This window comes from Cherax quadricarinatus, chromosome 23 (genome assembly GCF_038502225.1).
Source record: "Cherax quadricarinatus isolate ZL_2023a chromosome 23, ASM3850222v1, whole genome shotgun sequence".
Lineage (NCBI taxonomy): Eukaryota > Metazoa > Arthropoda > Malacostraca > Decapoda > Parastacidae > Cherax > Cherax quadricarinatus.
In genome coordinates, this window is record NC_091314.1 from 31,633,177 (window position 1) to 31,650,236 (window position 17,060).

At 46.5% G+C, this 17,060-nt stretch overlaps 1 protein-coding gene across 1 annotated transcript in view; it reads right to left on the bottom strand.

The window, feature by feature from the left end:
• The window catches only part of LOC128685558 (galactoside alpha-(1,2)-fucosyltransferase 1), a 146,485-nt gene that overhangs the window by 44,891 nt on the left and 84,534 nt on the right, over positions 1 to 17,060 (bottom strand). Inside the window, exon 3 of the mRNA XM_070088130.1 lies at positions 9,017 to 9,243. Coding sequence (XP_069944231.1) covers positions 9,017 to 9,243 — 227 coding nt within the window. The remainder of the gene's footprint in view (positions 1 to 9,016; positions 9,244 to 17,060) is intronic.

Below are 17,060 nucleotides of genomic sequence, written 5' to 3' on the forward strand. Positions count from 1 at the left end.
CTCCAGAAAGATGAAGAGGTGGGGGTACACCTACAAGTGTTGGACCCAATACATACAACTGAGGAAGAAGTGAAGAGGCTTCTGAGTGAGCTAGATACCTCAAAGGCGATGGGGCCAGATAACATCTCTCCATGGGTCCTGAGAGAGGGAGCAGAAGCGCTATGTGTACCCTTAACAACAATATTCGACACATCTTTTGAAGCAGGGAGATTACCTGAGGTATGGAAGACAGCAAATGTAGTACCAATTTTTAAAAAAGGAGACAGACATGAAGCACTAAACTATAGACCAGTGTCACTGACATATATAGTATGCAAAGTCATAGAGAAGATTAACTGGAGAAGAGTGGTGGAATACCTAGAAAGGAATGATCTCATCAACAGCAGCCAACATGGTTTCAGGGATGGGAAATCCTGTGTCACAAACCTACTGGAGTTCTCCACACAAGAGATTAGTGCAGAAACTGGAGGACAGGGATAACAAGGAAGGCACTACAATGGATCAGGGAATGCCTGTCAGGAAGACAGCAGCGAGTCATGGTACGTGGCGAGGTGTCAGAGTGGGCACCTGTGACGAGTGGGGTCCCACAGGGGTCAGTCCTAGGACTAGTGCTGTTTCTGGTATTTGTGAACGACATGACAGAAGGAATAGACTCCGAAGTGTCCCTGTTTGCAGATGATGTGAAGATGAGAAGAATTCATTTGGATGAAGACCAGGCAGAACTACAAAGGGATCTGGACAGGCTGCAGACCTGGTCCAGCAATTGACTCCTGGAGTTGAGCCCCACCACGTGCAAAGTCATGAAGGTTGGGGAAGGGCAAAGAAGACTGCAGACAGAGAACAGTCTAGGGGGCCTGAGACTACAAACTTCACTCAAGGAAAAAGATCTCGGGGTGAGTATAACACCAGGCACATCTCCTGAAGTGTACATCAACCAAATAACTACTGCAGCATATGGGTGCCTAGCAAACCTAAGAACAGCATTCTGACATCTCAATAAGGAATCGTTCAGGACTCTGTACACTGTGAACGTTAGGCCCATATTGAAGTATGCGGCACCAGTTTGGAACCCACACCTAGCCAAGCAAGTAAATAAACTAGAGAAAATGCAAAGGTATGCAACAAGACTAGTCCCAGAGCTAAGGGGTATGTCCTACGAGAAGAGGCTAAGGGAAATCGACCTGACGACACTGGAGGACAGGAGAGATAGGGAAGACATGATAACGACATATAAAATACTGAGAGGAATTGACAAGGTGGACAAAGACAGGATGCTCCAAGAGATGGGACACGGCAACAAGGGGACACAGTTGGAAGTGGAAGACAAATGAATCCCAGAGATGTTGGGAAGTATTTCTTTAGTCACAGAGTAGTCAGGAAGTGGAATAGTTTGGGAAGCGATGTAGTGGAGGCAGGTCCATACATAGCTTTAAGGAGAGGTATGATAAAGCTCATGGTTTAGAGAAAGTGCCCCAGTAGCGACCAGTGAAGAGGTGGGGCCAGGAGCTATGACTCGACCCTTGCAACCACACTAGGTGAGTACACACACACACACACATGGGGCCAGGAGCTATGAATCGACCTCTGCAACCACAATTAGGTGAGTACACAAGTGGTAATGCTTTATTTACAGTGAGCAAAATCAGGGAATTTTTCCAGAATAGTCTGTAATACATACCACTGTGGATAAAATACTTGGATAAAATAGCTCGAACATTTCTGAGTGAGTTGTCTCTAAATTCATTAATTTTATCGCACTCCAGTACATAATGATGCAAGGTGTGACAATAGTCCATCTGGCAAAGTTTACATTTCGTTTGGTCTACATCTGGTGGTGGTGATTTAACCTGCCAAAGATACTTGTAACCCAGCCAGAGCCGGGCGGTAGTGACATCCAAGAGTCTGCTTATCTTGTTGGATGCACCATAGACATGTGGCTCCTCCTGCATGATAGAATGATGATAGATGGACTGACTGGTGTCAATCTCCCAGAGTCTTAAGTCAATAAGTTCAACTGAAGTTCTTTTCGTATTACTGTTCTCAAACTGCTAACTGACAACCCAAGATTGTAATCTACTCCCTCTTTGAAAGCATATAGCTTAGCCAATTTATCAGTTCTATCATGCATCTGAAGACCAATGTGAGATGGAATCCACAGCATGTGCACTCTGACTCCACTGTCCACAATCTTACCATACCTGTGTCTGGGTTCTGACACAAGCATGCCACAATTTATACTTAATGAGTTGAGAGCATTTATGGATGACAGACAATCAGTTACTATTAAAGTGTCAATCTTAGATACATGGGTGCATTTCAGTACAAGGAGTATGGCAAACAGTTCTGTTTGAGGCCCAGTTACTGATGCATGCTCCAATTTCTTTAAGAGGGCCATCACTCTGTATGACAACAGCAGCACTACCAGCTGTTATCAATACAGTTTAAGGCATCATGTTTGGCTTCAAAGTGAAACTTTGGTTGTGACTAAAGTTTGGAATGGGGTAATATTCCATGAAGCGGGAAAGTGCCGCTCTTGCCTTACTTGACACAGATCATATATCTGGTTCATGCAGAGGTCAGTTCCTCCATCCATCTGGAGGGTTGTTCACCAGTGCTGAGGAAAGTTTGGAGGGCTTCTGTGCAGGGCTTTGAATGGGCTTCTGTGCAGGGCTTTGAATGGGCTTGCCTGAGCATATTACACTATTCCTCGAAACATCATCCTCTTTTTTCCATCTTCAGTGGTATTGTTATTTTGTAACTCATGAAATAGCATATCTTTGTCTACACCTGTTTCTTTTCCCAGCACCAGTACCTCTGTCCCCCTCCGGTGTACCAACTTTCATCTCTGTATTCTTACAGGTACTGTCCTCTAAAACAGCACCAGCACCAGGGGTGACAGCTGTATCTGGCCCACTCCTTTTATTTTCCCAACTGTTATAAAAGACTATCAAGTTTTCTAAGACGGCTGCTTGGTGTTTCTGTCTTTTAGACTAGATGTATTTTTTTCCACAGGTGGCTATCGTTTAGGCTATCGTTCATACTGCAACCGAGGCATATCTAGGTACATTTAAGGCTGTTAGTGCTGAGTTTACTGGACACTGGCTACTTACCTGTCCTATGTCCTTGATAATACCTGGTGCCTATTCCATTACTAGACAGAGATATCTGGCATACTTAATCACCGATGGTGAGTAAGACTGACCATGTGGGCTCTTGCAGCGTGAGGCTGACATGCTTGACTAACTCCGGGACTAATTCCCCTTGATCTTGAGCCACCACCACTTTCTTGATAACAGGTTCCTACCTACTTTCCACAAGAATATGGATAGTAATCGATTTAATGGACAGGGTGGAAAGATGGACTTATGGACCTCAGGTCTGGTCTACCTGAAGGCTCCAAGTGGTGGTACTAGTCATAAGTGTAAGACACCCATTCACTTTCCAGAGATCCATGAATCACTTAAACAGGTCCTCAATTCTCCCACACTGCCGTCTTAACTGGGCGTTGAAGCACAATTCAAATTACAACATGTAGGGTGCCCAGCTGCACCCTGCGCTCCCCGCAGGATGCAGCTGGGCACCTTACATGGTGTACCGTTTGGGCAAGATTGCTTGCCTCAGGCTTTCAAACTCATGCCTGGATCCAGGACCGCTTAGGCTTAAGTTGCCAATGATGGCCAGTAATGAGTGCTAATTAAGTGTTTTTGACATGTGAGAATTTCACAGCTTCTCCTGAGGTGAGAAGAAACAGTTAAAAGAATCTCCCTTTTTCCCCTCCACATGGTGGGGGTGCCACTCATCACGGTGACCTCTGGGGGTCACACAGGTGCCAACCATCACGGTGACCACATCAGTGACCACACTTGACATAAATTCAGAGAGATGTTCTTGGGTCTGCCCAAACGAGATACACCAGTATGAGGAAATGACATCTATATTAAAAGACAACAACAACAATCAAAGATCCTTCTTGAAAGACATAACAGCTGGGAAAATAAGATGGGTGGTAGGGACGGGGCTGTCTTGGACAGTGCTCCTGAGGATGCTAATGCTGTTCTGGAGGACAGTGCTGAGGGTGCTAGTGTTGTCCTGGAGGAAAGTGCTCCAGAGAGTTCTAGTGATGTCTTAGAAGATAGCGCTCGTGAGGGTACTAGTGTTGTCCTGGAGGAAAGTGAAGACAACATTATTCAGTCCACAGAGGTTCAAAATAGAGATACTGCTGAAAATGGACCAAAATGGGATGATGCTTCAGGTAATAGTGTCGACACACCACCAGCAAAACCTGGTGGAAGCACTGATGTCCATACAGGGGTGAAAGATAGGGAGGAAACTGGAAAAATAAATGCAACAGCAGCGAACGCAGCTACAATAAATCCTAGCAAACAGAATTACAATCTATGTAAATACTATGCCTTGGGTATCTGCAGGCATGGTATATCTGATAAAACAGGTGAGACATGCACCTTTGACCATCCCAAAAAATGCCGCACCCACATGACAACAGGAGAGTGCAACTTCCCTTCTTGTAACTTATTTCACCCAGATATGTGTCACTCATCAATCCATGAAAGAAAATGTTAAAATGCATAGTGCCAGGCACATCATCTAAAGGGGACTAGAAGACACAGACCAGCCAGACTATGGGAAACAAAAGAGAGGTGCCACACCCTCTCCAGGGACAGAGATTTTTTAGGGCCAGGAGGGAAAAAAGACTGGCAAGAAATGACAGTAATCCTACACCAACTAAAAACACTTCTGGAGCAGAGGCACGGACATTGGCCTCTACACCAGAACAACAGATATTAGAGCCAGCAAATAAACCCACCCTAAATTCTACCAATAAAACATTTGTCTTTGTAAACATACAGGGTCTAAAGCTGTCAAAAAAACAAAAAAATTCCTTACAAGTTACTCCTCACGGAGTCAAATGCAACATTTGCAGCATTCACAGAGACCCACATAAAGGATCTTTATGACAATGAAACATGGATCCCAGGTTATAACCTATTCTGATGCGACAGACTAAACAGGCAACAAGGGAAGGTTGGCCTGTATGTCACAGAGCCGCTCATTTGCACAAAACTACTAAACACCTCAAATAATGGTGGTAAAGATTGAAAACCAAAACCTCGTCATTGTGGTAGTATACAAGCCTCCAGATGCAACTTCCCAGCAATTCCAGGAGCAGCTTGAGAAATTGACCACTGTCTGGAAAATCTCCCAACTCCTGCCCCAAACATCGTACTACTAGGAGATTTCAACTTGAAACACCTAAAATGGAAGAGTATAGCAAACAATGTTTTAGCAGAGATCACCCCGGGAGGCAGCTCAGTTGAAAATTCACACGCACACGAACTATTAAATCTCTGCACCAAATTCACCTTAAGTCAGCAAATAATAGAGCCTACAAGACTAGAAAATATGTTAGACCTCATCTTCACTAACAATGAAGATCTGATACGTAATATAACTGTATCGAAGACAATACACTCAGATCACAACATAACAGAGGTACAGACATACATGCACAGGGCTTCTGACCAGCAAAATGTGAGCAGTCATGAAGGTCTCTTCACGAAACAAAATTCAATTTCAATAACAAAAACATACAATGGGATCAAGTAAACCATGTCCTAAATGAAACAAGCTGGGAAGATATCCTAAACAACACGGATCTGAACATCTGCCTTGAAAAAATAAATTCTGTGGTTCTTGAGATCTGCTCAAGACACATTCCATTAAGAAAAAGAAAAAGAAGATGTAAACTAGAAAGAGAGAGACGCTCCCTATACAGACGAAGGTGAAGAATCACAGAGCTGCTGATTGGGACCAATATATCTGAAATATGAAGGGAGGCACTAGTAAATGAAATTGCAAATATCAAACTTAAGCTGAAGAAATCTTACAGGAGACAAGAATCACAGGAAGAACTAAAAGCCATAAAGGAAATGGGAAAAAAAATACTTCTTCTCTTATGCAAAATCTAAGGGAAAAAAACATTCAGTATTGGGCCCCTGCTTAGACGGGGTGGGACATACACAGATGACAGCCAAGAAATGAGTGAGATACTAAAGTCTCAAAATGACTCAGTGTTTAGTGAGCCATTTGGATTGTCGACCCTTAGGTCGACAATCCAAATGAATTCTTTATGAATGAAACCCAAAATTTGGCTATCTCAAAAATCTCGGATATTATTCTAATTCCACAAGACTTTGAAGAGGCAATAAATGACATACCCATGTACTTTGCTGTAGGCCCAGACTCATGGAACTCCGTGTTCATCAAGAACTGCAAGAAGCCCCTATTGCGTGCCTTCAGCATTTTATGGAGAGGGAGCACGGACACAGGGGTCATCCTACACACACTAAAAACAACAAACATAGCCCCACCCTACAAAGGTGGCAGTAAAGCAATTGCAAAGAACTACAGATCAACAGCACTAACATCCCATATCATAAAAATCTTTGAGAGGGTTCTAAGAAGCAAGATCGCCAACCACCTAGATACCCATCAATTACACAACCCAGGGCAACATGGGTTTAGAGCTGGTCACTCCTGCCTGTCCCAGCTTATGGATCACTATGACATGGTCCTGGATGCTGTAGAGGATAAACAAAATGCAGATGTAGTATTCACAGACTTTGCAAAAGATTTTGACAAGTGTGACCATGGTGTAATAGTACACAAAATGCGTGATAAAGAAATAATTAGAAAAGTTGGTAGATGGTCTACAGCTTCCTGACAAGCAGAACGCAAAGAGTAACAGTAAACAGCGTAAAGTCCCAGGCAGCCACGGTAAAAAGCTCTGTTCCATAAGGCACAGTACTCGCTCCCACTCTATTCCTCATCCTCATATCTGACATAGAGATGTAAGCCATAGCTCTGTGTCTTCCTTTGTGGATGACACCCGGATTACCATGGAAGTGACCTCCATCGAAGACACCGCGAGACTCCAATCGGACATCAACCAAATCTTCGAATGGGACACTCAAAACACTATGAAGTTCAATGAGGAGAAATTTCAACTACTCAGATATGGGAAACTTGAAGAAATTAAAAATGTATTAGGGTATACGACAAATTCTAACCCATACAATAGAGAGGAAAAGTAACGTGAAGGACCTGGGAGTGATAATGTCAGAGGATCTCGCCTTCAAAGATCACAACAATGTATCTACCTCATCTGCTAGGAAAAATGATAAAGATGGATAATGAGAACCTTCAAAACTAGGGATGCCAAGCCCGTGATGATTCTCTTCAAATCACTTGTGCTCTCTAGGCTGGTTACTGCTGTACACTAACTGCCCCCTTCAAGGCTGGTGACATTGCAGACCTGGGGAGCGTACATATAACTTTCACGGCACACATAAGTACGATAAGGCACCAATACTACTGGGAACGGTTGAAGGTCCTTGATCTGTCTTCCCTCGAACGCAGGCAAGAAAGATACATGATAATACACACTTGGAAGGTCCTGGAGGGATTCGTATCAAAACTGCACACGAAAATCAGTCCCTAAGAAAGCAAAAGACTCAACAGGAGATGCAACATTCTCGTGATGAAAAGCAGGGGCGCCACTAGTACATTGAGAAACAACACAATAAGTGTCAGGGGTCCAAGACTGTTCAATTGCCTCCCAGCATACATAAGGGGGATTACCAATAGACCCCTGGCTGTCTTCAAGAAGGCACTGGACAGGCACCTAAAGTCAGTAGCTGACCAACCGGGCTGTGGTTCGTTGTCAACTTGCATGCAGCCAGCAGTACCAGCCTGGTTGTTCAGACCCTGATCCACCATGAGGCCTGATCTCAGACCGGGCTGTGGGGGTGTTGAACCCCGAAACCCTCTCCAGGTAATTTCCAGGTAAACGGTGACCCCTGGAGTCATACAGGCACTCCTCGAGGATGGAGAAATGGTAAGACTGGTGGAATAACTTCCACCTCACCTTCAGATGAGTGAAACATACCTGCCAGTGCTGGAAATTTGGAACTAACCAGAAGACACATTCTCACACAGAATACAGTATTTCTAGGTTTATAACTATAATAGTTTACTGGTAAACTTGCACATACACGGTCTAACTTGCAATTTATCATCCTTCTCGCAAGGTGTTTTGAGCACTAATCAATGAAGCCTTTAAAATGAGGCATAGTCAAGATATTTCACATAAGTATAATGAAACACCATTTTAAAAATAAAATTAGTAGGTTAGCACCTACATACTTCAGGAACAATCCTATCTTTTTTGTATGTATGATACACCAGTGTTGAAAACTTGAAGCCAATCAGAAGAGACTTTCTCAAGTTATTCGACAGACACCAAAAGAAGGAATGGTTTATATACACTTGTTTATATACACCTGCACAAGCCAACTACATGAACCCTTACCTATTTTTAGTATATCATATTGAAAATTTCAAGTCAATCGGATGAAGCATTCTTAAGTTATAAACAAAAATCTTGGAGGCAGGAAATATCCAGCAACCACTATCAAGCACCTCACTGGGATGTTATAAACAAAAATCTTGGAGGCAGGAAATATCCAGCAACCACTATCAAGCACCTCACTGGGATGTTATAAACAAAAATCTTGGAGGCAGGAAATATCCAGCAACCATTATCAAGCACCTCACTGGGATGTTATAAACAAAAATCTTGGAGGCAGGAAATATCCAGCAACCATTATCAAGCACCTCACTGGGATGTTATAAACAAAAATCTTGGATGCAGGAAATATCCAGCAACCACTATCAAGCACCTCACTGGGATGTTATAAACAAAAATCTTGGAGGCAGGAAATATCCAGCAACCACTATAAAGCACCTCACACTATCAGCAACCACTATCAAGCACCTCACTGGGATGTTATAAACAAAAATCTTGGAGGCAGGAAATATCCAGCAACCACTATCAAGCACCTCACTGGGATGCTTAAATTATGTTGTTGGACAACTATTTTATTTTTTACAGTTTATTAGTACAGTATAATTTTATTAATGGAATATTGTTACATACGTTACGTGTGGGAGGCTGGTGTGCTAAAACCCACGAGGAGTTTAAGGAAGCTTGAAATTTATGAATAAGAGCTGTTTGCTTGTCAGTGGAGAACTTTGTTAAGAGAGAAGAGAGTCTGGTGAGTTGTTGCTCTGCTTCAGTTTCACTTATCACATCACTAGCAAGTATATTCTCTCTCACATGATGCTGTAGTCTACTCTCTTCATGTATGTTCCTAATTATCAAACCTATAAACAGAACCAAGTAATTGTGATTAACATTGTGTAAGACATTTATTAAAACAAAAATAATTTATTATTTATTATCACACTGGCCGATTCCCACCAAGGCAGGGTGGCCCGAAAAAGAAAAACTTTCACCATCATTCACTCCATCACTGTCTTGCCAGAAGGGTGCTTTACACTACAGTTAAACTGCAACATTAACACCCCTCCTTCAGAGTGCAGGCACTGTACTTCCCATCTCCAGGACTCAAGTCCGGCCTGCCGGTTTCCCTGAACCCCTTCATAAATGTTACTTTGCTCACACTCCAACAGCACGTCAAGTATTAAAAACCATTTGTCTCCATTCACTCCTATCAAACACGCTCACGCATGCCTGCTGGAAGTCCAAGCCCCTCGCACACAAAACCTCCTTTACCCCCTCCCTCCAACCTTTCCTAGGCCGACCCCTACCCCGCCTTCCTTCCACTACAGACTGATACACTCTTGAAGTTATTCTGTTTCGCTCCATTCTCTCCACATGTCCGAACCACCTCAACAACCCCTCCTCAGCCCTCTGGACAACAGTTTTGGTAATCCCGCACCTCCTCCTAACTTCCAAACTACGAATTCTCTGCATTATATTCACACCACACATTGCCCTCAGACATGACATCTCCACTGCCTCCAGCCTTCTCCTCGCTGCAACATTCATCACCCATGCTTCACACCCATATAAGAGCGTTGGTAAAACTATACTCTCATACATTCCCCTCTTTGCCTCCAAGGACAAAGTTCTTTGTCTCCACAGACTCCTAAGTGCACCACTCACTCTTTTTCCCTCATCAATTCTATGATTCACCTCATCTTTCATAGACCCATCCACTGACACGTCCACTCCCAAATATCTGAATACATTCACCTCCTCCATACTCTCTCCCTCCAATCTGATATTCAATCTTTCATCACCTAATCTTTTTGTTATCCTCATAACCTTACTCTTTCCTGTATTCACCTTTAATTTTCTTCTTTTGCACACCCTACCAAATTCATCCACCAACCTCTGCAACTTCTCTTCAGAATCTCCCAAGAGCACAGTGTCATCAGCAAAAAGCAGCTGTGACAACTCCCACTTTGTGTGTGATTCTTTATCATTTAACTCCACGCCTCTTGTCAAGACCCTCGCATTTACTTCTCTTACAACCCCATCTATAAATATATTGAACAACCACGGTGACATCACACATCCTTGTCTAAGGCCTACTTTTACTGGGAAATAATTTCCCTCTTTCCTACATACTCTAACTTGAGCCTCACTATCCTCGTAAAAACTCTTCACTGCTTTCAGTAACCTACCTCCTACACCATACACTGCAACATCTGCCACATTGCCCCCCTATCCACCCTGTCATACGCCTTTTCCAAATCCATAAATGCCACAAAGACCTCTTTAGCCTTATCTAAATACTGTTCACTTATATGTTTCACTGTAAACACCTGGTCCACACACCCCCTACCTTTCCTAAAGCCTCCTTGTTCATCTGCTATCCTATTCTCCGTCTTACTCTTAATTCTTTCAATAATAATTCTACCATACACTTTACCAGGTATACTCAGCAGACTTATCCCCCTATAATTTTTGCACTCTCTTTTATCCCCTTTGCCTTTATACAAAGGAACTATGCATGCTCTCTGCCAATCCCTAGGTACCTTACCCTCTTCCATACATTTATTAAATAATTGCACCAACCACTCCAAAACTATATCCCCACCTGCTTTTAACATTTCTATCTTTATTCCATCAATCCCGGCTGCCTTACCCCCTTTCATTTTACCTACTGCCTCACGAACTTCCCCCACACTCACAACTGGCTCTTCCTCACTCATACAAGATGTTATTCCTCCTTGTCCTATACACGAAATCACAGCTTCCCTATCTTCATCAACATTTAACAATTCCTCAAAATATTCCCTCCATCTTCCCAATACCTCTAACTCTCCATTTAATAACTCTCCTCTCCTATTTTTAACTGACAAATCCATTTGTTCTCTAGGCTTTCTTAACTTGTTAATCTCACTCCAAAACTTTTTCTTATTTTCAACAAAATTTGTTGATAACATCTCACCCACTCTCTCATTTGCTCTCTTTTTACATTGCTTCACCACTCTCTTAACCTCTCTCTTTTTCTCCATATACTCTTCCCTCCTTGCATCACTTCTACTTTGTAAAAACTTCTCATATGCTAACTTTTTCTCCCTTACTACTCTCTTTACATCATCATTCCACCAATCGCTCCTCTTCCCTCCCGCACCCACTTTCCTGTAACCACAAACTTCTGCTGAACACTCTAACACTACATTTTTAAACCTACCCCAAAAATAATGTTATATAATAATTTCTATTTTCATTATTTTCAGATCAGAGATTAAATAAGTTAGACCTTTCATAATACAGTTTATATTTCTCACTTCTGTTGCAGTGTCAAACAATGCAAAATTTTACATGAAAACAGTTTCATATATGCATCATTCATATTTCTAATTACACATGTGTAGTTACACATTTGCATGAGTTCACACATGCACAGGTTTTTCAAGTGCATAGTTTCACATGTACACATTTTCACATACGTACAGATTCATGTGAACAAAGTTGTACATTTGAGTAAATTTACACAAACACGACTTATTTTTAAGAACCGATGTCTCAAGACTTTAGTACCTTGAATAACCTTATTAACAAGTATGTCGTCCAGGTAAGTGTCGTCCAGGTAAGTGTCGTCCAGGTGAGTGTAGTCTAGGTCAGTGTCGTCCAAGCGAGTGTCGTCCAGGTGAGTGTAGTCTAAAGGAGTGTCGTCCAAGTGAGTGTCGTCCAGGTGAGTGTAGTCTAGGTGAGTGTCGTCCAAGTGAGTGTCGTCCAGGTGAGTGTAGTCTAAAGGAGTGTCGTCCAAGTGAGTGTCGTCCAGGTGAGTGTCGTCCAAGCGAGTGTCGTCCAGGTGACTGTAGTCTAGGTGAGTGTCGTCAAAATGAGTGCCATCCAGGTGAGTGTACTCTAGGTGAGTGTCGTCAAAGTGAGTGTCATTCAGGTGAGTGTAGTCTAGGTGAGTGTCGTCCAAGTGAGTGCCATCCAGGTGAGTGTCGTCCAAGTGAGTGTTGTCCATGTGAGTGTCGTCCAAGTGAGTGTCGTCCAGATGAGCGTAGTCTAGGTGAGTGTCATCCAAGTGAGTGTCGTCCAGGTGAGTGTAGTCTAGGTGAGCGTCGTCTGAGTGTCGTCCAGGTGAGTGCAGTCTAGGTGAGTGTCGTCCAGGAGAGTGGCTTCCAGATGAGTGACCTCCAGGTGAGAGTGTCGTCCAGGTGAGTGTTGTCCAGGTGAGTGTCATCCAGGTGAATGTTGTCCAGGTGAGCGTGTCGTCCAGGTGTGTCGTCCAGGTGAGTGTCATCCAGGTGAGTGTCTTCCAGATGAGTGTCGTCCAGGTGACAGTGTCGTCCAGGTGAGTGTCGTCCAGGTGAGTGTCGTCCAAGTGAGTGTCTTCCAGATGAGTGTCATCATGGTGAGTGTTGTCCAGGTGAGTGTCGTCCAGGTGAGTGTCGTCCAGGTGAGTGTCGTCCAGGTGAGTGTGTCGTCCAGGTGAGTGTGTCGCCCAGGGAGTGTCATCCAGGTGAGTGTCGTCCAGGTGAATGTCGTCCAGGTGAGTGTCGTCCAGGTGAGTGTTGTCCAAGTGAGTGTCGTCCAGGTGAGTGTCGTCCAGGTGAGTGTCGTCCAGTAAGTGTCATCCAGGTGAGTGTCGTCCAGGTGAGTGTCGTCCAGGAGAGTGGCTTCCAGATGAGCGACCTACAGGTGAGTGTGTCGTCCAGGTGAGTGTTGTCCAGGTGAGTGTCATCCAGGTGAATGTTGTCCAGGTGAGCGTGTCGTCCAGGTGAGTGTGTCGTCCAGGTGAGTGTGCCGTCCAGGTGAGTGTCATCCAGGTGAGTGTCGTCCAGGGGAGTGTCATCAAGGTGAGTGTCGTTCAGGTGAATGTCGTCCATGTGAGTACCGTCCAGGTGAGTGTCGTCCAGGTGAGTGTCGTGCAGGTGACGTCGTCCAGTGTCATCCTGGTGAGTGTTGTCCAAGTGAGAGTGTCGTCCAGGTGAGATTGTCGTGCAGGTGAGTGTCGTCCCGATGAGTGTTGTCCAGGTGAGACTGTCGTGCAGGTGAGAGTCGTCCAGGTGAGTGTCGTCCAGGTGAGTGTCTTCCAGATGAGTGTCGTGCAGGTGACAGTGTCGTCCAGCTGAGTGTCGTCCAGGAGATCGTGTCGTCCAGGTGAGTGTCGTCCAGGTGAGTGTCGTCCAGGTGAGTGTCACCCAGGTGAGTGTCGTCCAGATGAGTGTCGTCCAGGTGAATGTCGTCCAGGTGAGTGTCGTCCAGGTGAGTGTTGTCCAAGTGAGTGTCGTCCAGATGATTGTCGTCCAGTGAGTGTCGTCCAGGTGAATGTGCCATCCAGGTGTGTGTCGTCCAGGGGAGTGTCATCCAGGTGAGTGTCGTTCAGGTGAATGTCGTCCAGATGATTGTCGTCCAGGTGAGAGTGTCGTCCAGGCGAGTGTTGTCTAGGTGAGTGTCGTGTAGGTGAGTGTTGTCCAATTGAGAGTGCCGTCCAGGTGAGATTGTCGTCCAAGTGAGTGTCGTCCAGGTGAGTGTTGTCCAAGTGAGTGTCGTCCAGGTGAGTGTCGTCCAGACTAGTGTTGTCCAGGTGAGAGTGTCGTCCAGGCGAGTGTCGTCCAGGGGAGTGTCTTCCAGGTGAGTGTCGTCCAGGCGAGTGTCGTCCAGGGGAGTGTCTTCCAGATGAGTGTCGTCCAGGTGAATGTCGTCCAGGGGAGTGTCTTCCAGGTGAGTGTCGTCCAGGTGAGTGTCGTCCAGGGGAGTGTCATCCAGGTGAGTGTCATTCAGGTGAATGTCATCCAGGTGAGTGTCGTCCAGAAGAGTGTCGTCCAGGTGAGTGTGTTGTCCAGGTGAGTGTGTCGTCCAGGTGAGTGTGTTGTTCAGGTGAGTGTCGTCCAGGTGAGTGTGTTGTCCAGGTGAGTGTCGTCCAGGTGAGTGTCGTCCAGGTGAATGTGTCGTCCAGGTGAGTGTCATCAAGTGAGAGTCGTGCAGGTGAGTGTCGTCCAGGTGAGTGTCGTCCAGGTGAGTGTCGTCCAGGTGAGTGTCGTCCAGGCGAGTGTTGTCTAGGTGAGTGTCGTGTAGGTGAGTGTCGTCCAGTGTCATCTAGGTGAGTGTTGTCCAATTGAGTGTGTCGTCCAGGTGAGATTGTCGTCCAAGTGAGTGTCGTCCAGGTGTGTGTAGTCCAGGTGAGAGTGCTGTGCAGGTAAGTGTCGTCCAGATGAGTGTCGTCCAGGTGAGTGTCATCCAGGTGAGAGTGTCATGCAGGTGAGTGTCGTCCAGGAGAGTGTCGTCCAGTGAGTGTCATCCAGGTGAGAGTGTCGTCCAGGTGAGTGTCGTCCTGGTGAGTGTCGTCCAGATGAGTGTTGTCCAGGTGAGACTGTCGTGCAGGTGAGAGTCGTCGAGGTGAGTGTCGTCCAGGTGAGTGTCGTCCAGGAGAGTGTCGTCCTGGTGAGTGTTGTCCAAGTGAGAGTGTCGTCCAGGTGAGATTGTCGTCCAGGTGAGTGTTGTCCAGGTGAGACTGTCGTGCAGGTGAGAGTCGTCGAGGTGAGTGTCGTCCAGGTGAGTGTCGTCCAGGTGAGTGCCGTCCAGGTGAGTGTCGTCCAGGTGAGTGTCTTCCAGATGAGTGTCATCCAGGTGAGAGTATCGTCCAGGTGAGTGTCGTCCAGGTGAGTGTCGTCCAGGTGAGTGTCGTCTAGGTGAGTGTGTCGTCCAGGTGAGTGTGTCACCCAGATGAGCGTCATTCAGGTGAGTGTCGTCCAGGTGAATGTCGTCCAGGTAAGTGTCGTCCAGGTAAGTGTCGTCCAGGTGAGTGTCGTCCAGGTGAGTGTCGTCCAGGAGAGTGGCTTCCAGATGAGTGACCTCCAGGTGGGAGTGTCGTCCAGGTGAGTGTTGTCCAGGTGAGTGTCATCCAGGTGAATGTTGTCCTGGTGAACGTTGTCCAGGTGAGCGTGTCGACCAGGTGAGTGTGTCGTCCAGGTGAGTGTCATCCAGGTGAGTGTCTTCCAGATGAGTGTCGTCCAGGTGAGTGTCGTCCAGGTGAGTGTCGTCCAGGTGAGTGTCGTCCAGGTGAGTGTCGTCCAAGTGAGTGTCTTCCAGATGAGTGTCATCCAGGTGAGAGTGTCGTCCAGGTGAGTGTCGTCCAGGTGGGTGTCGTCCAGGGGAGTGTCGTCCATGTGAGTGTGTCATCCAGGTGAGTGTGTCGTCCAGGTGAGTGTGTCGCCCAGATGAGTGTCATCCAGGTGAGCGTCGTCCAGGTGAATGGCGTCCAGGTGAGTGTTGTCCAGTGAGTGTCGTCCAGGTGAGTGTCGTCCAGGTGAGTGTTGTCCAAGTGAGTGTCATCCAGGTGAATATTGTCCAGGTGAGCGTGTCGTCCAGGTGAATGTGTCGTCCAGGTGAGTGTGCCGCCAAGGTCAGTGTCGTCCAGGTGAGTGTCGTCCAGGGGAGTGTCATCAAGGTGAGTGTCGTTCAGGTGAATGTCGTCCATGTGAGTGCCGTCCAGGTGAGTGTCGTCCAGGTGAGAGTCGTCCAGGTGAGTGTCGCCCAGGTGAGTGTCGTCCAGGTGAGTGTCGTCCAGGTGAATGTCGTCCAGGTGAGTGTCGTCCAGGTGAGTGTCGTCCAGTGTCATCCTGGTGAGTGTTGTCCAACTGAGAGTGTCGTCCAGGTGAGATTGTCGTCCAGGTGAGTGTCGTCCCGATGAGTGTTGTCCAGGTGAGACTGTCGTGCAGGTGAGAGTCGTCCAGGTGAGTGTCGTCCAGGTGAGTGTCTTCCAGATGAGTGTCGTCCAGGTGACAGTGTCGTCCAGGTGAGTGTCGTCCAGGTGAGTGTCTTCCAGATGAGTGTCGTCCAGGTGAGTGACGTCCAGGTGAGTGTCGTCCAGGTGAGTGTCGTCCAGGTGAGTGTCGTCCAGGTGAGTGTCGTCCAGGTGAGTGTCGTCCAGGTGAGTGTCGTCCAGGTGAGTGTCGCCCAGGTGAGTGTCGTCCAGGTGAGTGTTGTCCAGGTGAATGTCGTCCAGGTGAGTGTCGTACAGATGAGTGTCGTCCAGGTGAGTGTCGTCCAGGTGAGTGTCGTCCAGGTGAGTGTCGTCCAGGAGAGTGCCTTCCAGATGAGTGTCCTCCAGGTGAGAGTGTCGTCCAGGTGAGTGTTGTCCAGGTGAGTGTCGTCCAGGTGAATGTCGTCCAGGTGAGTGTCGTCCAGGTGAGTGTGTCGTCCAGGTGAATGTGCCATCCAGGTGAGTGTCGTCCAGGGGAGTGTCATCCAGGTGAGTGTCGTTCAGGTGAATGTCGTCCAGGTGAGTGTCGTCCAGGTGAGTGTCGTCCAGGTGAGTGTCGTGCAGCTGAGTGTCGTCCAGAAGTGTGTCGTCTAGGTGAGTGTCGTCCAGGTGAGTGTCGTCCAGGCGAGTGTGTTGTCCAGGTGAGTGTGTCGTCCAGGTGAGTGTGTTGTTCAGGTGAGTGTCGTCCAGGTGAGTGTGTCATCCAGGTCAGTGTCATCCAAGTAAGTGTCGTCCAGGTGAGTGTGTCGTCCAGGTGAGTGTGTTATTCAGGTGAGTGTTGTCCAGGTGAGTGTCATCCAGGACAGTGTCGTCCAGGTGAGATTGTCGTCCAGGTGAGTGTCGTCCAGGTGAGTGTCGTCCAGGTGAGTGTTGTCCAGATGATTGTCGTCTACTTGAGAGTGTCGTCCAGGCGAGTGTTGTTTAGGTGAGTGTCGTGCA